Genomic DNA, 25,803 nt, shown 5'->3' on the forward strand with positions numbered 1-25,803 from the left:
GGAAATGGCAAACCATTCTAGTATATTTGCTGAGAAAACTCCAAATGGGGTCACAAAGAGTTGAACCATGATTGAAATGACTAAACAACAAAACACTGAAAAAATAGAAAATCTTGTCAAAATCAACTGACCTAGAAAACAGATCGAAGAGAGATAATTTAAGGATCATTGGATGACTGTCTGAAAGCCATGACTTTAAAAAATGGACATCATATTTCAAGAAATCATAAAAGAAAACTGCCCAGATCTCTTACAACCAGAGGACAAAGTAGAAATTGAAATAATCTACAGTAAACTTCCTGAAAGGAACTCCCCAAATGAAAATCCCAGGAATATTATAGTCAATATCTAGAGCTTCTAGGTAAAAGAAAAAATACTGTAAGCAGTCAGAAAAAAAGAATTCAGATATTGAGGCGCTGCAGAATTCAGATATTGAGGCGCCTCAGTATCATGCAACATTTAGCAGTCAGCATTTTAAAGGAATGGAGAGCTTGGAACATGATATTCTAGAAGACAAAGGTCTTGTCTTAACATCCAAGAATAACTTACATAGCACAACTGAGCATAATCCTATAAGGGAAAAATGGATCTTTAATGAAATAAAGGACTTCCAAACATTCCTGATGAAAAAAAACTAGAGCTGAATAGCATTTTTAAAGAGTTAGCTATTATTGATAGACCTAGAAAATTTTGAATGGAAATAGAAAGGAATATATCTATTTCCCAACAATATATGCAGTTTCACAGAAATACATTTGTACTGGAACATAAAAAACCATGCAAATTCAGAAAAGCAAAAATAGTTTGAATTTTTAAAAAATCAACACCAATGGAATAATAACTATATTCTTTGAAGCAAAGAGTAAAATTTAATTGTATACTAAATAGTGCAAGCATTATTTTCTATTTATAGTTGAGAACATTGATGACTCCAGAGATTAAGTGACTTGCACAGTTATTCAACTAATAAATGTTACAGCCAAGTTTCAGTCTCCTGTCTCTTTTTGCTCTCAAGTTCAACTGTTTTTTATTGTTTCACCCTATTTCCTGATTGTGTGTGTGTATATGTATGTGTCTGCATTTGTGTATACCTATATGTTATGCACATTCAGTCTTTTAAATGTTAGGTTCTTCATTTACATTAGTTACATTTTGTTCTAGTTTCTATTTTAACAAGGATTCTATCTGGGCATGATTTTTATGCCAATTTCTAATACACCTTGTGTTACATTTTAAGAAACGATCAGAGATAGAATGTAAGTTTTAATCATAATTAGAATAACTTCTCCACATTTAACTATTTTTCTTTTGGACTCTCATTTCGGCATCATTTGGATTCTGGGAATTTTTTTTTTTCATGTTGTACAACCTAGTGATTTGCATCACTAGCCTGATTTCTGCTGTGTCCTTAACTGGGGCTGCAAATGTAAGTAGTGTCATATCTTACATAAAATGTAAGCAGTATCATATCATATGTAAAAATACAGAAGATATCCTTCATAAGATTTGTTTCAGTCATCCCTTCAGTATATAGTAGAGAATTGGGCTGTCTAGTTTTATAGTCTGATGCTCCAGAATCCAAGAGATCTTTAAGTTTAGGTTAATGTTGACTTTCTGACCTCACTTCTAATTTTTAATAGTTGAAAATAAAAAAAAATAGTAAATTATTCAAAGCTATGCAGTTGCAAGCATAAATTTCTGAACTTACTAATTTTCTGTTTTGTTATTTTCATAGTTTCTGCTTTGCAGTGCAAAACCTTCAGGTTAATGAAATTGTTCATTTGAACCTGCCTAGATTTAGAACATCATTTTGTTAGAATATATCAAAACTCATGATCGGTGGAATAGTTTCTTTCTTTTTTTTTCTGCAGCTGGGAAAAACAGATACAGTCTCTCACAAGTTCCGAAGGAAATCAAAAGTTAATGACATCAAAAATAGAGAAGTAACCAGTGCACATAACATTAACTGCGCTTCTTTCAGTCCTTTGTCAAAGGCATCTTATGAAGATAATGATCATCTGAACAATTTTCAGGATAAAGGAGAAACAAGATTAAAGAAATGTTCTCTTGGTTCAGAATTTTTGGAATCAGATTTAAAATCTGAGTCACTCACTGAACTACATTTGGTCGAGAATCTCTCAGCTTGCAGCCTGTCTCCACCTTCTTTGTTTGAAGATAATAGCATGGAGATTTTTCACCATCCTCATCCTACTCTTTCCTCATTTGCTAATGAAATCTCTTTAACTTCTTCCTTATTGGAAGAGCTACATGAACATGTACATTCAGATTTAGTGGAACTCTGTAGCAATGAAATGTTAAAAGTATCTTCTTGCAAAATTTGGAAAGATGACTGCTTATTGCTGGTCTGGTTGGTTGCCAACAAGAGTAGTTTGGAACTAAAGAGTATGAATTTAGAAATTACACCTACAGAAAATTTCAAGGTAAGAAAATTGATTGTTCATCTTGTCTAGCTTTAAAGAGAGACTTTTTGCTTATCAGTATTTTTCTTATCGGTTATAAGTACTAGCTCACAAACTTATCCCAACTACTAATTCTTACTCCTCTACAAAAAAAAGGAAAAGAACTGTCATAATTTCCTTACTTTGAAGAAGGTGAGAATGAGAACATTGTAAGAAGATAAAACTTGTTTTTTTTTTTTTTAGGTCAGGAGACCCAGTTAGAGAAATAAATGGCTTAATCAAGGGATTAATGGGGAAAGTGATAACCAAATTAATTTCAAATTGGTGCCATTTCTTTAATAATTACTTTCAGATATCCCCACCATTGTTAGGAAAAACCCAGAAAAACACTCACCTACCTACCAAAACAGAACAAAACATGTATTAAAAAGTCTAAAAATTTGAGGAGAAAAGCGGGTGAGGCAGTTAGATGACACAGTACACTAGGCCTGGAGTCAGGAAGATATGAATTCACATCTAGTCTCAGACATTTGCTAACTGTGTTACTTTGACTAAACCATGTAACCTCTGCCTCCATTTCCTCTGCTGTGAAATGGAGATGATAATGGCTCCTATCTCCCAAGGTTGTTGTGAGGATCAAATGAGATAATATTTGTTATTATTAACAAATTCCTTAAATTTCCCTTAACAAAATTCCTGTCACATAGCATAGTAATATCAAGCACCCTAGCATACCCAGGACGGCCTGCTAGCACAGGTTCTTTGATCTACTTTTAAAGGAAAAGACTGCTCAAAAAGGGGTTAACAATCTTACTTCAATTACAGAGAAAGAAGTAAGTATAGAAAACACAAGCAGAGAGATTAGCACAAAGACCAGTAGACAGGGCTCCCAACTATCTGAACATAGCAACATCACTACACTTTACATACATCACTGGATGGAGGGAGCACAGACATCTAAGCAGTCGGGGCGGGGGCGGGGGGGGGGGAAGGCTCTGAACATATGGCTACCCTGAGTCTATCAGGAAGTCAAAAGAGCCTTCTCATGAGTGAACCCCCAAAGCAAAATGTCAGCCTCACAGAATATATAATAGACTTGGCCCCTGATTGCCACAGAGCCAGAAGGCACTGAAACCTACATGACTCAGCACAGCTGTGAATTATCAGGGGTCAAAGGCATCAATCCTTCAGGTGTTTACAATTTAGCCCAAGCCTTGGAAACTGAACCCCAACAACAGGAAGAGAAGAAAAAAACCAGCAAAAATCTCACCTTGCTTGTGCTTACAAGTAGGCATTTACTCAATTTACTCAACTACTCTTCCTTCACTGAGAGATAAATATGTGAATGATATCCACTCTTTCCTTAGTAGTATGCAGTACACTTTTAATTTGCTTATTTATTGCTTTGCATTAAATGACTGGGTGTTGTTTTTGTTTATTCTTTGGTTCTAGTGGACTGCAAATGTGATCTATAACATATAACAAAGTAATTTGGAATTTGTTGTAATGGAATTTTAATTACTTTATAGAGCAATTTATATTGAACCAAATAAGGCATTGGACTAGAGGGTTTTTTTTGTTTGTTTTGAATATAGCTTGGACCATTGGCCAAGACTTGATATCTTTTACAAAAATTTTGGTTATATTAACATTTTTATTACAGAATTTAACCCCAATAACATTTTCTCTTGATTATTTTTCTTTGTAAAGGGGGAAGTTTCCAATTTAAAAAAAAAAGAAAGTGGCAGCTATCCCACATTAATTCTGTTGATACTTTTTAACAAAGATTTTCAATACAGTGTTATATTGCTTTACAGATCCTTGAGCATCCTGACTTCTGTTTTCCTGTAATAGAAGCAGAAAGCACAAAAAGCATCCAGCATCATGTGCAGATGGAAAAACCTTTTACAGAGGAGGGTCTTTCTGGTTATGTTAAATATCAGGTGGAAGAGGATCCATATATTCAGCTAGAATTTTCAGTAACCTTATCACTATTGGATTTCATTAGGTAATTGATTTCTCACCATTTGGGATAGCAGTTTAACTGGATTTGTTTAAACCTAAAATTTCTCATGTTTCTTTTTTAAAGCAGCTTCAAAAAAATGTATAATTCATTTATCTAATTAAGTGTTCTTTGATCCAACTGGTTCTTATGGCAAAATCTCTTCTTATAGAATATTTAATTCTTATAGAATATCTAATTTTTTATCATCAATGAGAAAAACTAACACTGAATATCCATTGTGCTCAGAGCACTGTTCTGGGTAATGTGGGAGGCTATAAAGGAAAGAGAGAAGACAATCTCTAGCAAATTCAGTATTCTTTTTATTTTTTCATATATACCATTCAGGTCAGCATTCTTTTAATGAAGGACATCTTAAGGTAGAGAAGAAGGAAACACCAAGGATTCTATTTAAAAAAATGACAACAACAAAACCTTTAAAAAACCTCAGACTTACAGTTTTGCTTGATTCTTACATTTTTCCTCCTTTAAATTATTATAGTAAGCGTATATGTAATACTTATTAAATGGCTTCCTGAGTTAGGTCTACGAGGGAAGGAGAATTGTAAGATACAGTACCTGACTTGAAAAAACTTCTAGTCTTTGTCTATGAGTATACATCAGAGAGCAGTAAACATTAGCAGATTAAGCATAGTATTTATTCCAAGGGTCATACTTATTAAAAATTCTCACTTGCTTTTGGCCTAATCTAGGTGTGGGGAACCTGCTGCCTCAAGGCCTCATGTAGCCTTCTAGGTCCTTGGGTGCAATCTTGTGAACAAGTCCAAGTTTTATAGAACACATCCTTTTATTAAGGGAATTTGATCTATAAATTTGGATTCAGTCAGAGGGCTGCATTTGAGGATTTAGAGGGCCACATGTGGCCTTGAGGCCACAGGCTCCCTACCCCTGGCTAATCCTTGGTATGTGATTGTGTTTAAGTATTAAAATGAAAGGGGCGGCCAGGTAGCACAGTGAGTAAGAGCACTAGCCCCAGAGTCAGGATGACCTGGGATTGAATCCAGGCTCTGATACTTAGCACCACACCCAGAAATAATTGGCCGTGTAACCTTGAGCAAGTTACTTAACCCCAATTGCTTTAAAAAAAAAAATGAAAGCACATTTGGAAGAAAACATTTTGGAGATTTAATAACATCAATCATAGAGTAGTACAAAAATCACACTTTGATTCATTGAGAAAACCAAATAAACCTGGGTTCAATAGGGTACAAACTCTGATAGGTCCTTATAAGCCTATAGTAAAGACCTGGCATCAGATTATATATTTGTCATCAAAGGCACCACCTTAACTCATTTTGGACAGATTGAGCACTGAAAGATTGACCAACAAGTAATGAAATGTTTTGGCCACAGCAACTCACGGAGACTGTCTGCTAAGGAATGGATAGGTTGTTATATGCATTGTTAAAGGGGATAGTTACACTGATGAAATCACATTGATATAATATTTATTTATAATTATTGATATGATAAAATTAATAGGTAAACTTATACATTGATGATTCATCAATGTGGAGTGCAAACTGTGTATTTGGAGTTGAGTCGCAAATTCCTGGTGCCTGTGTTTTTTTTACACTGAATTAGATTAAAAGTTGAAATTATGTTTTATCATTTCTTTAATAGGAGCAAGGTTGCTTTGTTTTTATACTGATTATTAAGATATTTATTTTTATTTATATCTGTGGCATTTGAAAGGTTTTTGTGTTTAGAATAATTTAATTCTTTTGGAAACATACTAATAAAAAAAATAATTTCAGACCGATGAAGATTTGTACTGAAGACTTTGGCAAACTTTGGCTATCCTTTGCAAATGATGTGAAACAAAACATAAAAATGTCAGATTCTCAAGCTAATTTGCCTTTTGCTCTGAAGACCCTGCAGCAGAAACTAAGACTGCACATCGTTGATATTATAGGTTTGTAGAATATTTTTTTTTTTTTTGCTTTTTTTGGAGGGCAGTTGGGGTTAAGTGACTTGCCCAAAGTCACATGGCTAGTAAGTGTGTCAAGTGCCCAAGGCCAGGTTTGAACTTGAGTCCTCCTGACTCTAGGACTGGCGCGCCATTCTCCATGCCACCTAGCTACCCCATAGAATAATTTTTTAAAAAACAACCAACCTTATGTTTATAGTACCTTTTCTTCTCTTCTTTGTCTTTTCATTCCACATACAAAAAGCACCTATAATTCTGTACTAAACACTTAAATATCATTGTGTTGCCTACATACTACCACTGTTCATCATAGACCCCTAACAGCTGACTGGAACTCCTGGGTTGTGTTCTTTTGGAACTGGCTGAATTGCTTAGAACTTGTATAGCTTTTTGTGAACAGAGACATACTTTTATGGCTTTTTGATTAATATTTTAGAAGAAATAGGTACATAATTTATCAGTTTTGAAGTATCTTTAAAAGCATATTGATTTACTAGCAATTATTATGTATTTGAAAAGTGGTATCTATATGATTGGTACTCAAATGTACCCATGGTCCCATTTATTTACATTTGGTTTTGGTTTTCTATTTTTAAAATTCTGAACTTAACAAACATGAACTAAAATGAACACTTCCATATACACAGTAGAACAAAAAGAATGCATTGTACACAAGAACAAATTTCTGTAATAAATAGCTTGCTTTTCTTTTAAAGTATATGATAAATAGAAGTTACTTTCAAAGCTGACCTGCTTGTCTGTGATTCCTTCTGGTCTCTTCTGTGCATTTAAATAACAGGTTTCTATAATTTTTTTGGGAGGGGGGAGGGAGAGGGAGGTAATTCTGTGCCTATCTCTCCTCTCTGCACTTCTCTTTCCTCCACTGAGAAAAAAGAAAAACAAAACTTTTAAAACAAATTCATAGACAAGCAAAATTAATTTCCATATTTTCGTCAGAAAATGTGTATCTCAATTTGCAGCTTGGGTCATCTCTGTCATGTGGACTCATGGCACACTTACAAATAAATTTTAAAGTGTTTTTTAATTTTTTCTTACTTTCTGACTTAGTTAAAAATATTTTTATTACATTAAGAATGTTACTACACTAAACTTTGAATGTTTTGTTGTAGAGTAATAACTAGAGCATTATTTCTTTTGATAGTAAACACTTTGTTATTTTCATTTTGCTATTTTTTCTTATTTGTTGAAAAATTCAAAGTTAGTATTATTTATATAATCTATTTTTATGCATTTCATGATTTTATATATAATTCTAATTTTTCCATCCACAGAATAAAGAAATAGAAATTAATGCATATTGTAAAAGCAAACATTATAATAACAGATTTTTTTATTGTGGCAAAATCTAGTATGAGAAGATCATTACCACATTGACCAAAGGCTGTACTTTTTTTGACCATAGCCAGTCTCATAGATCATCTACCAAGTATTAGAAAAATTGCTATCTGATTAATGGAAGCAATATAATATCATTGAATTCATGGTTTCTTACATAGCAGTAAAATAACTGAAAGCATTGGTGTTACATATGTGTACCACATGTACAAATACTGTTTTATAACAATGGCATTTATCTCAGATCATTTTCCATTCAAAACAGTGACATTTGTCTTGGATCATTATTAATTTTTTTTGCTTTTTGGAGGGCAATTGGGGTTAAGTGACTTGCCCAAGGTCACATGGCTAGTTTTTGTGTTAAATGTCTGAGGCCAGATTTGAACTCAGGTCCTCCTGACTCCAGGGCCGGTGCTCTATTCACTGCGCCACCTAGCCACCCCCTCATTATTTGTTAAAAATAATTTTTTCACAGTGATTTTTCTTCTTAAAAATAAAATTTAGAGCTTTAATGTTTGATGTGAATAAAGTATTAAGCACCTAACCCAGCATCCTGCCCAGAGGAGGTGCTTAAGAAGTAACTGTTGTTTGGGAGAACAGAAAGAAGCTTACATGAACTCAAGTGAACCTTTAATGGTAGACTTGAACTTTGTTTCATGTCATATATTTTGAATTCTTATGCTGCTGAACTGATTGAAATCGAGGATATATAATTTTTGTTTTGTTTTAGGAAATGAAGGAATATTGGCCTGTCAGCTACTCCCATCAGTCCCCTGCTTACTGCACTTAAGGGCTCATGAAGGAATGGTTGCTCTGTGGTTCAGATCCTCTTGCTCTTCTCTTCCAGATTATTTACTGTATCAGTGTCAAAAGGTGATGGAGGAATCTTGATCAAAACTCTTCTTGTTTTCTACTTTTAAGGTTTACATGGATAAAATTATTTACCAAAGTAAAATGAACTCACGGTACATCTAATGAAAAGAGGAATAATCTGACTTTGAAGTGTTTCCTAAAGGACTTCTTAGATAAGAAAGAACTCCAAGAAACTGTACCTTTATCACTTTGCTCAGGATTGTATAGTATTTGTGTCCTCCCAAAAGTGACCTGTTAGCATTTTAAAACTGTTAATGGTTTAACATGACCTAGAATAGAGAGACTGAAATATTTATTTTGTAATAAGGAGTTTTCTAGTTACCACATTTACTTTAGGACCTAGTGGATTTGTAGATAAGGTTAAATCTCAGTTTATCTGTGCTAATGGAGAGAGAAGTAAGTGGATAATCCCAAGTGTAATTAATATTTGGTTTTGAAATGCATTGTCTAACTTTTCGCAAACTACTTATCTTCCTAATTATATTTTGATTAGACTAGTATTAAAATTAGTCTACGTTGTTTGAGCCCATACCAACTGATACTGGTGATGGGGGTGCAGAAGCATGTTGGGTGGCAAGAGGAAGCCATCTTGGCCTTAACTGTTTTACATTTAATCCATACATGTATGACTGAGAATTGACCACAAAATCTGCCCCTTTCTCAAAGTTACTTTTTTAAGCTGAAAATTAATCACTGTGCAGACTATATTTTTTAAAAAATACCCACTTAAACATTATATAGAAATAAAATCCCTCATTGGGCATACTACAAAAATATGCACCTCATTCATGGTAATATCTTGGCATCATTTGCTGCCTGTGACATTTAAGCTAATTTTGCTTTAGGAGTAAAATGGCATCCATGCTTCATACTCTTTGAACATTACCTGAATAGCAACAGCACAGATAATGTTTATAGGCACTGCAGTAAAGACATGCTATTTTTTTTCTTGTTGTCTGAGTCTTTTTTCCCCCCTCACTTGTTACATAGGTAACTGGCAGCCTCTGAGAGTCACTATCAAAACTGTAACTTTTATCAGTAAGAGGAACTTAATGTTAAACTGAGTTAATATTTTCAAAACTTTAAGATGGTAGATTAATGTTAAAAACTGAGATAGTATTTTACAGTCTTAAGTACTTTATGAAGTTATTATTTCATTTTTCAAATAGTTCAATGGAGATTCTTCAGGCAATGCCATTTTAAATGATAAATAGCAGTTAGTACTTAATTTATATAGTCACTCACTCAAGTCAAAGCACCTAATTAGGACGGCTAGGTGGCACAGTGAATAAAGCTCCGGCCCCAGAGTTAGGAGGACCCGAGTTCAGTTCCGGCCTCAGACACTTAATACCCACACAAAAAAACTAGCGGTGTAATCCTGGGCAAGTTACTTAACCCCAATTGCCCTCCAAAAGGCAAAACAAACAAAAAAACCCAAAAGCACCTAATCATAGCTGATGAAAATATTACAGGATTTTCTTAGACCTGACAAATTTAATTGGTTGTGTATATGCTCTAGAGTATGCCTTCCCAGCAGCAGGCAGTATTTTCTCATAGCTAATTTTAAGTTGCTCATTTCTTTAAGTAATACTTTATCATGACCTATTCATTTAAACATATAGTACAATCCTGCTTACAACAATGTTTAAAGGACAAAAGAATCATCTACATTATGAACTTCCCATGTTGTGATGAGTGAGAGACTACCCTCATCCTTCCCATGCCTAGGCAAGGGGAGAGAAGGCAGTGATGTGTTGCTTCTGGGGCAGGAGGCAGCAGTGGCATGGCAACTTCCTCTAAGGCTCTGTTCCATTCCTGCCCTAGTCAGTGATATATTTATCCTGCCCTTCGTGCTATTTCTGTTGCTGCTACAGCCATTAGTAGAAAAGGAGCATCCCTCTGTCACAGTGCAAAAGCATATGGTGCCATATGGGAACTTGGACTCTCCCTTCCTCCGCTTGCTAGGGTAAGCTTGTGCTCCTGAGCCCATCTGCAATCAGTGTTGGAGTACTTCTCAAGTAGGTAGGTTAAATGGCTTATGTGGAAGGAACACTGCAAAGTTTTTTCTTCTCTCTTGGGTTATAAGGGGGTATATCCCTCCCTTGCTCCAGAAGTTGTTGCAGCAGGAGTAAAGCCAATGGATGGATGCTGTGGGGCACAGAAGCCAGTGAGTAGAGGGAGGTATACAAGAAGTAGTTCAAGGCTTATCACATCATTGTTGTTTCTGCTATTTGGAGTTCTTCCATAGATGTGCTTTCCCTCATTTAACAGCTGAATCTAATCACTACAGTTCTACTTTAAGACTTTAAATTTTTTTATGAGTGATTTCAAAACCAAATGTTACAAATACAGTTTATGAACAAAATTCATTAGATTTTAAAGTATTCAATAACAGTGCATATGATGCTTATGTTTATTGAATGTTTAAATTCTAAATCAGGGATCATCCTCTTTACATTTTATTCAATTTGACTATAATGGGATGAGACTGATTTCATGTATTTGTGGAACCAATCTCATTGCTGCATAGTCAACTTTCTGTGCTAGGTTTAGGGACAACACTAAGAATGTTGAGCTGGTAATGGTTCCAGATGCTCAGCAGTATGAATACTCTTCACCTTGGATATTCACACTGGGGCAATAAATGTAAAATTGGAGTGAATAAAAGGAAAGGCAGTAAAGATTTAAGTGCAGTGATGGTAGATAGAAGTAAGATGGTGTGGTTCTCAGTGGAGGGACATGTGTAGAAAGGGAAGTTTTTCTGTCCTAGCAGAGGCATCCAGTATGGGTTAACCAACCTTAGAGGAAGGGGAGCAGAGAAAGGGGTGAACACTGGAGTGGAGGTTATAGGTAGTAGTCAAGTAGTGACTGAGATGCCAGTCTGGTCAGTTAATCAAATGTTGCAAAGCCCTGTCTCAAGCACTTAATGTTGTCTAGGAAAATTTCTGTGTGGTAGAAAGACAGTATTTTATTTCCCTCACCCTCATTTTATTTAAAGTTAATATTTTGAAAATGTTGGAGCTATCTTTTTTATGGAACTATCTCTTTTCATGGATAGAAGCCATTTTTGTCTCATTATTTTCAGCCAGATAGTTATTGAAAGTGCACTGAACTTACTCATTTGTAAGTATTTTACTGTTAAACTTTTGGGAGAGAAAATGAAATGTATCTTAACAGGCAGTAATTTTCATGTTTTGGAGTTGGGTTCTCTAATTTGGAAAAGTTCAATTAAATGTACAACTGGCATAAAATTGTTGATACTAATTACTTCTGGTCCTTGCATTCATTATTTTGTAACTAGTTAAATAACAGTCAAATAATACCAGTGAAACTAGTGGTATTCACTAAAAGAGTAGAAGCAACAGAGAAAAGAGTACATAGGAATAACTAAATTGCTCTACTACTGCAATGGCAAGTTACGAAAGCTACTTATTTATTATTCCCTCACTAGAGAGGAAGACAATTTAGACTGTAAATTAATTCCTATATTCCCTCTTCAAATGATGGGGAAAGATTCACTGTGACTCATTTAGTGCCATCATGTTCAAAGAAGCAAGAAAATATAAATCAAGCTATACTAAAAATATGGTAAAAAGAATACTTGATTAGAAGTCAGTATTAAGATACTGAAGCTGGCATTTACTATCTGTGATCCAAGGCAAAGGACAGCTTCTTTGGGCCTCACTTAACTTCCTTTTTCTGTAAAATGAGAAAGTTGGAAAAGGTGACTTCTAAGATCCCTTCCAGCTCTAAACCTATGATCCTATGAAGATTTTTTTAGGTATTTTTTTTAGGTACTTAGGTATTTTTTATACTGGCTAATGCATCCCCTACAGATCTCCAGTCTGACCACTGAGGATGCCTAATGGAATGTGGAGATTTATTATTGATTTTCAGAGTTTGAATAAACCATACTTTTTCTGACCTGAGTTGTAGCCCTCTTCCTATAGTACTAGATAGCTCTAGTGGGTTTTGGATTCTCTCCATCCATTAGGAAAACCAGTGGACTTGTACCTTCTCCAGGTTACAGTTTTCTATTGGTTTTCCTTTCTCTCTGTATACATATACATATATACACATACATACATACATACATACATACACACACAAGGCAATCAGAGTGGTAAGGTTCTCAGGATCACACAACTAGTAAGTGTCAGATGTCTGAGGTCAGATTTGAACTCAGGTCCTCCTGACTCCAGGACCAGTGCTGTAATCACTGTGCCACCTAACTGTCCCTCACAAATATATACTTAGACTCATTTGCCTCCCTCATGCCTCATTCCATGACTCTCCAACCTTTTATTTCATCAGGCTCTGTGAAACTGAGATGCGACAGCAGTCTCCATTTGAGATAGAATCTCGTGAAAATAAGGACAGAAAGTACTCAAAAGTTATCTAGCAACTACCCCACCATTTGCATTTCTTTTTAGGTGAAGTGGGTTTGAGCCAAGAGTTCATACCACACTATAGTGAATGGATAGAGCCTTTTTAGTGGCATTTGCCAAGATTGAGCTTCTGGAGAGCTGAACAAGAACGTAAAATGGACAGCAAAGTGTGTAGTCAATCTTCCTGGGATAGCACTTATACACTCAGAGGCTCTAGGGACTTTGGTGATCGAGGTGGTGTGGGGGAGGAGGCATATGTAGAGAGAGGTTTTAGAGAAACAAATGTAACAATGAGATACAATTTTATTAGTTTAGTTCTTAGACTTTTTTTTTTGCAGGGGGAAGGCTGGGCAGTTGGGGTTAAGTGACTTGCCCAATGTCACACAGCCAGTAAGTGTTAGGTGTCTAAGGTCAGATTTGAACTCAGGTCCTCCTGACTCCAAGGCTGGACCTCTATTTGCTGCACCACCTAGCCACCACTCTGAGACTATTTCTTGACCTGGAATTTGGGACTATGGCAAGTTCATACACAATATTCCAACTTCACTTATTCACCATTTGGAACACCTCAAAGTGAGTGGATGAATATGAATACATATATGTATATATATATATATATAGAGAGAGAGAGAGAGAGATGTCAGTTCACATTACTCAATTAGATGGGAAAATGTTCTTCAATCAGATAACTAGGTGGGGAAGGTTCTAGAAGAATGGGTATAAGGAACAAATTATTTGGAGGTTAGACTAATTGAGAACCAAAGTGTAATAGTCTTTAACAGTGTGATTTAAACCTGTCTTGAATGAAATAAGTCATACTCAGCCAGGAAGTGTTCAGTGAACTCCTGTTTGGGATGATGGACAATATAATATACATTGCTTCTCTGTCTCAGTGCTTACATTCTATCAATTAGTAATAGCAAAACTTGCTGCTTTGTATATGCATCTATTTGGGTGACTATCCAGAAAAAAGAGCAGTTGGCTCACACAGGTCCACCTCCAACATTGTGGGATCCTTGTTCAAGCTTGTACTGTGCAGTCAAGAATCTTGCATCTTAGTGTGACTTTCTTGCATTATACAACTCAAATTCTTACATATTCTTTCCCTGCTATCTCCATGAAATGATTTAACTCTTGTGCTGACTGTGCCAAATAGCTTCTTTACACTTGGCATAGAAGCTGGCCCACTGGCCTGATAAAAGGAGAAACAATATGCCAAGAAATTTAAAAAGTCTCATTGTTATGGATATTTACCTTAGAGAAATCCTGCAAAGGAATTGACTCCTTTCGTTCATACACTGACTATCAGTGCTTTCCTTCGTTCCTTAGCAAAGCAAACCATGGAGTCTGAGGGTGGAACAGAGACCACAAGAGGTAGAGCTGAGGCACTGAGAATCACCAGTAGAGACCACTGGGCATGAAGAGGGCCAGCTGCCCTCTTCCTGGATTGTCCCTTTATGACTAACGAACTCATCCCATCTCTTTGTCTCCTAATCCCTGGGCTGCATTAGAGCTACATAAGAGTAAATGGTATCCCTCCAAATCCTTAATTCCCAGGTCTGCCTGCCTCTTTTAGATACTGAGTATATTTTACTTCATACTTCCTGATTCTGCTTCTTGGAGAAAGCTGGAATACTCCTTTCTCCCCATGATCACTTCCAGACTCTCCCTTTGCCAGTATCACTCAGCAGCCTCTCCTCTTCTGATGTTCGCTCCATTCAAATTTATAACCCATGTAAGATCCTAGTAGCCGGTATCTATGGACCTCCCTCATTTCCCAAATTTACTACCTGTCTTACTCTCTATCCACACTTCTGCCCTTATATATTAGGGGCTTTCAGTACTGATGGTCCCACAAATACTCTAATCTTGGAATATTAGGCATTAAGATGCCTAAATCTCCATTCCTGCTACACACAGAAATGGTCAAACCCTTGATATTTTCTTTTTTTTTTTTTCAGGATTAAGTAGCTTGCCCAGGGTCACAAAGCTAGTTAAGAGTCATGTGTCTGAGGCTGAATTTGAGCTCAGGTTCTTCTGACTCCAGGGCCAGTGGTCTGTCCACTGTGCCACCTAGCTGCCCTCACACCCTTTATCTTACTGTCAGCCAGTAGTGCTCCAGTTCAACAGCTGATAACTCCAAACTTTTTTTTTTTATCAGATTAGAACCTTATATCTTTTTCTTCTCTTCCTTTGCCTTACCATTCCTAAACTTATTTTTTTTTAAACTCTAGTCCCTTCATCCCTTAGTATTCTCCTAGGCTATCACTTCAGCTCCAATTTAATTTTATTCCTTTTGAAAGATCAGTCCTATAGTTAATAGTTCAACTACATACTATTCTCTGCTCTCAGATCTCTTTCCCTTTCTGTCTACTTGATTCTCACATGGGAAACCTTAACCTTGGATTACTCTTACCATCCATCCCCTTTGCTCTTGTTCACTTACTCCTTGTTGAAAGGAACTGGAAGAAATCATTCAACCAAACTGGCTGAGTTCACTACAAACGTTACCTAATCTCTCTAAACTGGGCCCTCACGGCAGCAAATCAATCATTTTATTCTCTAAACTATTCACGGTCCCACTCTCTGTAGTGATAGTTTCAAGTATCTCTTCTCAAACCTCCCATGGCAGCCATTCCTCTCACCCTCTCAACAGAGAATTTCATTTCATAATTTATGAAAAAAATTGAAGTCATTTGCTTTGAGCTCCCTCTTTATTTCTCTTACTTATCTCTTATCATTCAGACATACTCTCCCTCTACTACCCCCATATTCTTCACTCCTAATATACATGAAGTGGTAACTCTTCTTTCCAAGGCTCAACCCTCTGCAGGCATCTTTGGTCCCAACTACTTTTTTCAGAAGGTTGTTCCCATTATCATTTCCACTCTTTTCATCTTTGATTGCTATCTGAATGAGAGGCAAAGTTCCCTACTCCCTCACACCTATTTCAGCAAAACCCTGAAGTTCACATCAGATAGAATGATGATTAAGAAATCCAGTGGGAGGGAGTAGAAGCAGGACCTCCCCGCTGCTCCAGCGTCCACCTTCCCCAATCCATGTAAAAAGGGGACTCTAAACAAACTTTGGAGCTGCAGAACCCACAAAATGACACAGAGAAGCTAACCTCTCACTGAGGACAGCCTGGCAGGCCTGCAGGAATCGGCCAGCCCCAGGGCGGGCCTGACCAGCTGCTGGCCAGAGGGACTACAGATCAGCAGCAGCTGTGGCCGTTTCCAGATTTATCAAAACATAGATGTGAAGGACAAAGTGAGAGGTCAGTGCAGTCTGGACTTTGGGACCCAGTAAGTGGGAGTGCGTGGCTTTTGTCCTGTGAGACACCAGCACAGCCAGCCAGGGCCACATGGCAGCTTCAGCTCCTGGCCTGCAGAGTGTAGGGGGACCAAGCACCAGTCTGAGGGGTAATTGCTCTTGCTTTAACCTTCTTGGATCTGGATTGCAGTCTAGGGTGGAGGTCCTGGGCTGTGTGTCCAGCTTGCCAGAGTGTGTGGAGACCTCAGAGAGGGCACCCATCTAATACCTCCGGCAGCTGAGAAAACCCCAGCATTTGGGATGAAAGCTACCCTGTCTGGTGGCAGAGTCCTACTGTGACAAAAAGCCCAGGGGTCAAGTGACTAAGGGGCGACATGACCAGGCAAAGGAAACAAAGCAGACAGAAGATTCCAATATTAGACTCCTATTTTGGGGACAAAAAGGAGCAAAGCATGGAACAGGAGGAAGGCAGTGAAGTCAGAACTCCTGCACCAAAAGCTTCAAAGGAAAATATGAGTTGGTTACGGGCCATAGAGGACCTTAAGAAGCAGATAAGAGAAGTGGAGGAAAAATTGGGAAGAGAAATGAGAACAGTGCAAGAAAATTACAAAATGAGAGTCAACAGCCTGACTGAAAAAATTACTACCTTAAAAAATAGACTAAGGGGCAGCCAGGTGGCTTAGCGAGTAAGAGCACCAGCTCCAGTGTTGGGATGACCTGGGGATCAAATCCGGGCTCAGATACTTAGCACCACACCCAGAAATAACTGGCCGTGTAACCTTGAGCAAGTTACTTAACCCCGATTGCTTTAAAAAAAAAAATAGACTAACTCAAATGGCAAAAGAGGCTCAAAAAGGCAATGAGGAGAAGAATGCCTTAAAAAGCTGAATTTGCCAGATGGAAAAAGAATCTCAAAAGCTCACTGAGGAGAATCATTGCTTCAGAATTAGATTGGAGCAAATGGAAGTTAATGACTTTATGAGAAATCAAGATGCTGTTCAACAGATCCAAAGAAATGAAAGAATAGAAGGCAATGTGAAATATCTCATGGGAAAAACCACTGACCTGGAAAATAGATCCAGGAGAGAGAATTTAAAAATTATTGGACTACCTGAAAGCCATGATCAAAGTAAGAACCTAGAAAGCATCCTCCAGGAAGTTCTCAAAGAAAACTGCCCCGATGCTTTACAACTAGAGGGCAAAATAGAGGTTGAAAGAATCCACTGATCACCTCCTGAAAAAAGATCCTCAAAAGAAAACTCCTAGGAATATTATAGCCAGGTTCCAGAATTCCGAGATTAAGGAGAGAATATTACAAGCAGCCAGGAAGAAACAATTTGAATATTGTGGAAACACAATCAGGATAACCCAGGATCTGGCAGCTTCTACACTGAGGGATCTAAGGGCTTGGAATATGATATTCTGGAGGGCAAAGGAGCTGGGATTAAAACCAAGAGTCACCTACCCAGCAAAACTGAGTATCATGTTTCAGGGGAAAATGTGGTCATTCAGTGGAATAGAGGACTTTCAAACATTCTTGCTGAAAAAAACAGAGTTCAATAGAAAATTTGACATTCAGATACAAGAAGAAAGAGAAGCATGAGAAGGTAAACAGGGAAAAGAAATCATAAGGAACTTATCAAAGTTGAACTATTAACATTCCTACATGGAAAAACAATCATTGTAACTGATGAAACTTTTCTCAGTAGTTGAAGGGAATAGAATTTATATATATATATATGAGGGTATATGGGCATTATGAATACATATGTGAATGTGCGTATATATGTTTACAGGTATACATAGAGGGCACAGGACCAATTTAACAGGAAGGGATGATACTTAAAAGGTGAAATTAAGAGGTGAGAGGGGAATATAATGAGAGGAGATGGGGAGAGACAGAATGGGGTAAACTATCTCATAGAAGAGGCAAGGGAAAATGGTTACAATGGAGGGGAAGAATAGGAAGGGAAAAGGGAATGGGTCAACCTTATTCCCATTGAATTTGGCTTGAAGAGGGAATGAAACACACACTAAGTAGGGCATCTCACCCTCCAGGAGAGTAAGGGAGGAAGAGGATGAGAGGGGGGATGATGGAAGGGAGGGCAGGCTGGGAGGGAGGGAAGTTGGGACCACCCACTTTTGAAAAGGGACAGGATCAAAGTAGAGAATAGAACAAGTGGGAGGTGGGATAGGAGGGAGGGAAATATAGTCAGTCTTTTACAGTGTATCTACTATGTTATTGTTTTGCATTAGCCACACATGTACAACCTATACTGAACTGCTTATCTTCTTGGTAAGGGTGGGTGACAAGGGAGGAAGGGAATGAATCTGGAATTCAAAGTTTTAAAATAAAATACTCAAATATATATATATATATATATATATATGTACACTATTATTAATACTATTTTACATGTAATTGGGAAATAAGATATACGGGCACTGGGGCATAGAGATCCACTGGAAAAGTCGAAAGGGGTATGGGAGAAAATATGGGAGAGAGCCGATTGGAGTAGGGGATATCCTGTGGGACTGCTATTTTGGGGTGGTGGGTAGGGGAAAAATGGGGAGAAAATTTGTAATTCAAAATCTGGCAGAAATGAATGATGTAAATCAGAAGTTAAAGCATTTGAAAAAAAAAAAAAGAAATCCAGTGGGAGCAGCTAGGTGGCACAGTGAATAGAGCACTGGCCCTGGAGTCAGGAGAACCTGAGTTCAAATGTGGCCTCAGACATTTAACACAAAAACTAGCCCTGTGACTTTGGGCAAGTCACTTAACCCCAATTGCCTTCCAAAAAAAAGCAAAAAGAAATCCATTGAAAAGCTACAGTAACATCTTCTCCCTCTAAACTGAATAATCATTCTTAAGCACATTTGTCAGTAAGAAAGAGGGTTCCTCAAGCAATACAAATGCCAATATGACTATAATTAGGACAAGGCTCTATGTCAAGAAGCATGACTGGGGATTGCAGGGTTCTCTTGAGAAAACAGAAGGTGATGGTCAGCCCCAGGATGAGGACCTTGGGAGCTCCGAGGAATGGCAACTATCAGTAACCAGGAAGGATCAACAAAATGCCATAACACTCAGATTAGGATAACGCAGGCCCAGAGGCTCTGAAATCCCTAAAATTCTGTCCTAAGGTGCCAGAGAGTACCCTAAAACTATCACTAAACCTCAAAGATCAAGTGAGACTAATCCTAAGAGGTGGAAGTCAGTGTAAGAACGAGGGTAAAACCAAGCAAGGCCAACCACATCACTCAACAGAGCCTGGTTCTGGCATAAAGCCCCAATCCCAGAACTAAAGTTGGTGATATGAGTAAATCAAACAACTATTTGGAATTATGCCTAGAAAGTTGCTAAACTTAATAGCCTTTGAATCCATTACAGTACTTCTAGGTCTATACCCCAAAGAAATCAAGGGAAAGGGAAAAGGATCTCTGTGTACAAAAGTATTTACAACACTTCTTTTTGTGCTGATCAAAAATTGGAAACTAAGGGGGTACCCTATTGAGGAATGGCCAAAAATATTGTGGTATATGAATGTAATGAAATATTGTGCCATAAAAGTGATGAAATGGACTATATTGGAGGAAACTGACCTCTTGGGGCAGAGTGAAATGAACAGAAATAGAATGATTAATACAATGATGACAGAGAAAAACAACTTTGAAAGACTTTAGAATTCTGATCTACATGATTCTGATCTAGCACAATTCCAAAGGAATGAATATATAATGCACCACTCATCTTCTGACACAGAGATGATGAACTTGAAATGTAAAAGAAATATATTTTTGGACATGCCTAATGTGGGAATTTATTTTTTCTAGACTATTAAGAGGGCTTTACTTTTTAGATTTGTTTTTTTCAGAGTTGGTGGGAAGGGGAGTAGTGGGAAGACAGATTAACTTTAAAAATTCTGGTTGAAGTATTTTTTAAAAAAAAGTAAATCAAAAAAGTGTCAACCAGTAGACAAATTATAAAAACTTACAAGCAGGACTCAAAAGGAAAAAAGTGGGTTTTCCATAAGTACTACATGAATACCTAGGAGAAGTGTAGAAAGAGGAAAAAAATGAAAAGCTCTGAAGGGAAGATTTGGAAGGAGACTGAGTAACTTTGGTGAGAAAGTAGTAAATTTTACTTAAGAAATGGAAATTGTAGGAGCAAAACCAAGATGGTAGAGAGAAACCAGGAAGTTGCCTAAACTCTCTCTAAATTCCCTTCATAAACAGTGTTAAATTAAGCCTCTAAGAATTCTGGAGCAAAAGAATCCACAAAAGAGAGAATGAAATAATTTTCTAGCCCAAGATAACTTAGGGACTCTTAGCCACAGTGTAGATCAGCACCCAAGGCTCCATGGTCCTCGCTCTGCAGGCCAGTGGTACAGCAGGTTAGCTGTGAGGTCTCCAACTCAAGTGCAGCAGGCAAACTGCCAGTCCTGTAACCCAGGACACAACAGGCATGACTAGGCTGGGCCACTCTAGTGCAGTGGGCAAGCCTCCAGCCTCAGAGGCCTGGCACAGAAAACCAGTGACCAGACCCCTGTGCAAGAAAGTTGGGATAGTGCCCCCTATTTCTGGAACAGAGCTCAACTTTTACAAAGGAGCAAAACTCAAAAAAGAGCCCTGACCATAGAAAGCTACTGTGATGACAGGAAACATACAAACACAGAAGAGGACAAAAATGTCAAAATGCCCACACACAAAGCTTCAAAGGGGAATAGGAATTGATCTCAAATCCAAAAAGTCCTTTTGGAAGACTCAAAATCAAGACAAAAAATCAAGTAAAAGAGGTAGAAGAAAAATTGGGGGAAAGAAATGAGAGTCATGCAAAAGAATTATGAAAAAGGAATCAACAGGGGTGGCCAGGTGGCGCAGTGAGTAAGAGCACCGGCCCCAGAGTCAGGAAAACAGATTGATTCTGGGCTCAGATACTTAAAACCCACACAAAATAACTGGCTGTGTAACCTTGAGCAAGTTACTTAACCCCAATTGCTTAGGGGTGACCAGGTGGCACAGTGAGTAAGAGTGCCAGCCCCAGTGTTAGGAGACCTGGGATCGGTTCCAGCCTCAGATACTCGGCACCCACACAAAAATAACTGGCTGTGTAACCTTGAGCAAGTTACTTAATCCCGATTGCTTTTAAAAAAAAGAAAAAGAAAAAGGAATCAAGAGCTTATAAAAGAAAATGCAAAAATTGAATGAAGAAAATAACTCCTTAAAAAATAGAATTGTCCAAATGGGGGGAAAAATCACTGAGGAAAACAACTTTAAAAGTAGAATTGGCCAAATGGAAAAGGAGGTACAAAAGCTCACTGAAGAAAATAATTCCTTTAAAGATAGAATTCGGCAAGTAGAAGCTAATGACTAGGAGACATCAGGAATCAGTCAAGCAAAATCAAAAGAATGAGAACATAGAAGAAAATGTAAAATACCTCATTGGAAAAACAACTGACCTAGAAAATAGTTCCAGGAGACATAATATAAGAATTACTGACTTCCTGAAAACCATGATCAAAAAACAAGCCTGGACAGCATCTTCCAAGACATTGTCAAGTAAAACTGCCTTGATGTCCTAGAACCAGAGGATAAGGTTGGAAAAAAAAAAAACTACTGATCACTTCCTGAAAGAGATCATAAAATGAAAACTCCAAGGAATATTGTAGCCAAAGTGCAAAGTGGGTCAAGGAGAAAAACTTCAAGTAGTCAGAAAGAAACGATTCAGATATGAAGGAGCTAGTCAGGATTACATGGAACTTAGCAGCTGCTACATTAAAGGACCTGAGGGCTTGGAATAGGATACTCAAGAAGGCAAAGGAGCTTGGATTACAACCAAGAATCAACTACCCAGCAAAATTGAGCATAATTTTCCAGGGTAAAAGATGGATATTCAATGAGATAGGGGGACTCAAACTTTTCTTTTGAAAAGACCAAAGCCAAACAGAAAATTTGATCTTCAGATACGAGGCTCAAAAGAAGCATTAAAAAGATAAACAGGAAAGAAAAAAAACACCACCATGGTATTCAATAAGGTTAAACTGTTTATATCCTGACATGGGAAGATGAAACTTGTAACTCTTAAGAACTATATCTCTGTTAGGGAAGTTAGAAGGAGTATACTTAGATGGTTGGGGGTATAAGTTGACTTTGTAATGATTAAAAAAATTAAGGAGTGAAAAAAAGGATTGTACTGGGAGAAGAAGAATGAGGAAGGCAGAATGAAGTAAAATTATATTGCATGAAAGACCTATTATGGTTGGGGGAAAGAAGGGAGGGGGTGAGCATTGTTTGAACCTTACTCTTTTTGGATTTGGCTCAAAGAGGAAATGATATACATACTCAGTTGGTAAAGAAATCTATCTTACCCTATGGGAAAATAGGAGGGGAAAGGAGAAAAGAAAAGGGAGTGTGGTGTTAAAAGGGAGGGCAGATTGAAGGAGGTGGTGGTCAGAAGCAAAACACTAGTTAGGAGGGAGAGGATGAAAGGAGAGAGAAAAGTATAAACAGGAAAAATAGGATGGAGAGAAATACACAGTAATCATAACTGTGAATGTGAATGTAATGAACTTTTCCTTAAAACAGAAATGGATAAAAGAGTGGATTAAAAACCAGAATCCTACTTTATGTGGTTTACAAGAAACACATTTGAAGCACAGAAACATACACAAAGTAAAGGTAAAAGGCTGGAGCAGAATATATTGTGCTTCAGCTGAAGTCAAAACAAAACAAAACAAAAACAGGGGCAGCAATTCTGATCTCAGACAAAGGAAAAGCAAAAACAATATAATTAAAAGAGACAAGGAAAGAAACTACATTTTGCTGAAAGGTACCATAGACAACGAAGTAATAACAATACTAAACATATATGCACCAACTGATATAGCACACAGATTCTTAGAGGAGAAGTTAAGTGAGTTATAGGAAGAAACAGCAAAACTATACTATTGGGGGACCTCAACCTCCCCCTTTTAGAACTGGATAAACCTAACCACAAAATAAACAAGAAAGTTAAGGAGGTGAATAGAATTTTAGAAAGTTAGCTATGATAGACCTCTGGAGAAAATTGGGGATAGAAAGGAATATAACTTTTCCTTAATAATACACGGCACCTGCACAAAAACTGACCGTGTGCCAGGGCATAAAAACCTTATATTCAAATTCAGAAAGGCAGAAATATTAAATGCATCCTTTACAGATTACAGTGCAGTAAAAATTATGTGTAATAAAGGGCCATGAAAGATAGGATAAAAATTTATTGGAAACTAATCCTAAAGGAGTGGGTCAAACTACAAGTCATAGAAACAGTCAACAGTTTCATCAAAGAGAATGAATGACAGTAATGAGACAGCACACCAAAATTCATGGGATGCAGCCAAAGCAGTGCTTAGAGGAAATTATATATCTCTAAATGCTTACATGAATAAAATAGAGAAAAAGGAGATCAATGAATTGGGCATGAAATTTAAAAAGTTAGAAAAAGAACAAGTTAAAAATTCCCAACTGAACAACAAAGAAATTCTGAAACTCAAAGGAAAGATTAATAAAATTGAAAGTAAGAACAGTTGAACTAATAAAGCTAAGAGCTGGTTTTATGAAAAAGCCAATAAACTAGATAAACCTTCGATTAAGCAATAATTAGGAACCATTTTGCCCAACTGTATGCCAATAAATCTGATCATCTTAGTGAGATGTATGAATATTTACAAAAACATAAATTGCCCAGATCAACAGAAGAGGAAATAAAATACTTAACCCTATTTTAGAAAAAAAAATTGAACAAGCCATCAATGAACTCCCTAAGGAAAAAAAAAATCTGCAGGACCAGATGGATTTACAAGTGGATTCTACTAAACATTTAATGAATGATTGATTCCAATGCTATATAAACTGTTTGGAAAAATGGGCAGAGTCTTACCAAAATCTTTTTATGACACAAATATGGTGCTGATACCTAAATCAGGAAGAGCCAAAACAGAGAAAGAAAATTATAGACCAATTTCCCTAATGAATATTAATGCAAAAATTTTAAATAAAATATTAGCAAAGAGATTACAGCAATTTATCACCAGAATAATGCACTATGACCAGATGAGATTTATACCAGGAATTTAGGGCTGGTTCACTGTTAGGAAAACTATTAGCATAATTAACCATATCAATAGCAAAACCAACAGAGGTCATGATTATCTCAATAGATGCAGAAAAATCTTTTAACAAAATATAGCAATTCATATTAAAAACATTAGAAAGCATAGGAATAAATGAAGCTTCCCTTAAAATGATAAGCAGTATCTATCTAAATCTATCAACAAGCATTATCTGTAATGAGGATAAGCTAGAAGCTTTCCCAATAAGATTGGGTGAAACAACGATGCCCACTATTATGACTATTATTCAATACTGTACTAGAAATGTTAGCTTTTGCAGTAAGAGAAGAAAAAGAAATCAAAGGGATTAGAATAGACAATGAGGAAACCAAAGTATCACTCTTTGCAGATATATGACAGTATACTTAGAAAATCCTAGAGAATCAACTAAAAAACTCCTTGAAACAATTAACTTTAGCAAAGTCACAGGAGATAAAATAAATTCACATAAATCACCGGCATTTCTACATATTACCAACAAAGCCCAGCAGCAAGAGAGAGAAATTCTATTTAAAATAGCTGCAGACAATATAAAATATTTGGGATTATATGAACAAAATTACAAAACACATTTCACACAAAGTCAGATTTAAACAATTGGAAAAATATCAATTGCTCATGGGTAGGCCAAGGTCATAGCAATAAATATGCCAGTTCTACCTAAATTCATTTAATTAATTTAGTGCCATACCAAAATTCCAAAAAAAAAATCATTTTATAGAGCTATAAAAAAAATTCATCTGGAAGAACAAAAGGTCAAGAATATAAAAGAAATTAATGAAAAATGCCTGGCCATACCAGATCTAAAACTACTATAAAGCAACAATCATCAAAACTATATGGTACTGGCTAAGAAATAGAGTGGTGAATCAGTAGAATAGATTAGGTACATAAGATATAGTAGTAAATGACTATAAAAATCTGCTGTTTAACTCAAATATTGATAAACCCAAAGACTCCAACTTCTGGAATAAGAACTCACTCACTGACAAAAGCTACTGGGAAAACTGGAAAATGGTATGGCATAAACTAGACAGACTAACATCTTACACAATATACCAAGATAAGGTCAAAATGGTACATGATTTAGTCATAAGGGATGATACCATAAGCAAATTAGGAGAGCAAGGAATAGTTTATCTAACAGATCTACGGAGAAGGGGAGAATTAATGACCAAACAAGAGATAGGGAACATTATGAAATGCAAAGTGGATAATTTTGATTATGTTAAATTTAAAAAATTGCACAACAGATCCAATACAGCCAAGATTAGAAGGAAAGCAGAAAGATGAGAAACAATTTTTATAGTCTCTGTTTCTGATAAAGGCCTCATTTCTCAAATATATAGAGAACCGAGTCAAATTTATAAACATACAAGTTATTTCTCAA

The 25,803-nt window shown here is 36.7% G+C and overlaps 2 protein-coding genes across 3 annotated transcripts in view; one reads left to right on the forward strand and one right to left on the reverse strand.

Moving 5' to 3' along the window:
* Positions 1 to 11,866, forward strand: part of AP4E1 (adaptor related protein complex 4 subunit epsilon 1) — an 84,318-nt gene extending 72,452 nt beyond the window's left edge. For both annotated transcript variants that reach the window (XM_069098044.1, XM_069098045.1), the window contains 4 exons: positions 1,872 to 2,441; positions 4,238 to 4,428; positions 6,201 to 6,358; positions 8,460 to 11,866. In XM_069098044.1, coding sequence (XP_068954145.1) covers positions 1,872 to 2,441; positions 4,238 to 4,428; positions 6,201 to 6,358; positions 8,460 to 8,620 — 1,080 coding nt within the window. In that variant the 3' untranslated portion in view covers positions 8,621 to 11,866. The remainder of the gene's footprint in view (positions 1 to 1,871; positions 2,442 to 4,237; positions 4,429 to 6,200; positions 6,359 to 8,459) is intronic.
* The window catches only part of SPPL2A (signal peptide peptidase like 2A), a 375,774-nt gene that overhangs the window by 262,898 nt on the left and 87,073 nt on the right, over positions 1 to 25,803 (reverse strand). The window lies entirely within an intron of this gene.

Source organism: Petaurus breviceps, unplaced genomic scaffold, assembly GCF_028583685.1.
Source record: "Petaurus breviceps papuanus isolate PSGF00001 unplaced genomic scaffold, PetGlider_PUasm1.0 37, whole genome shotgun sequence".
Lineage (NCBI taxonomy): Eukaryota > Metazoa > Chordata > Mammalia > Diprotodontia > Petauridae > Petaurus > Petaurus breviceps.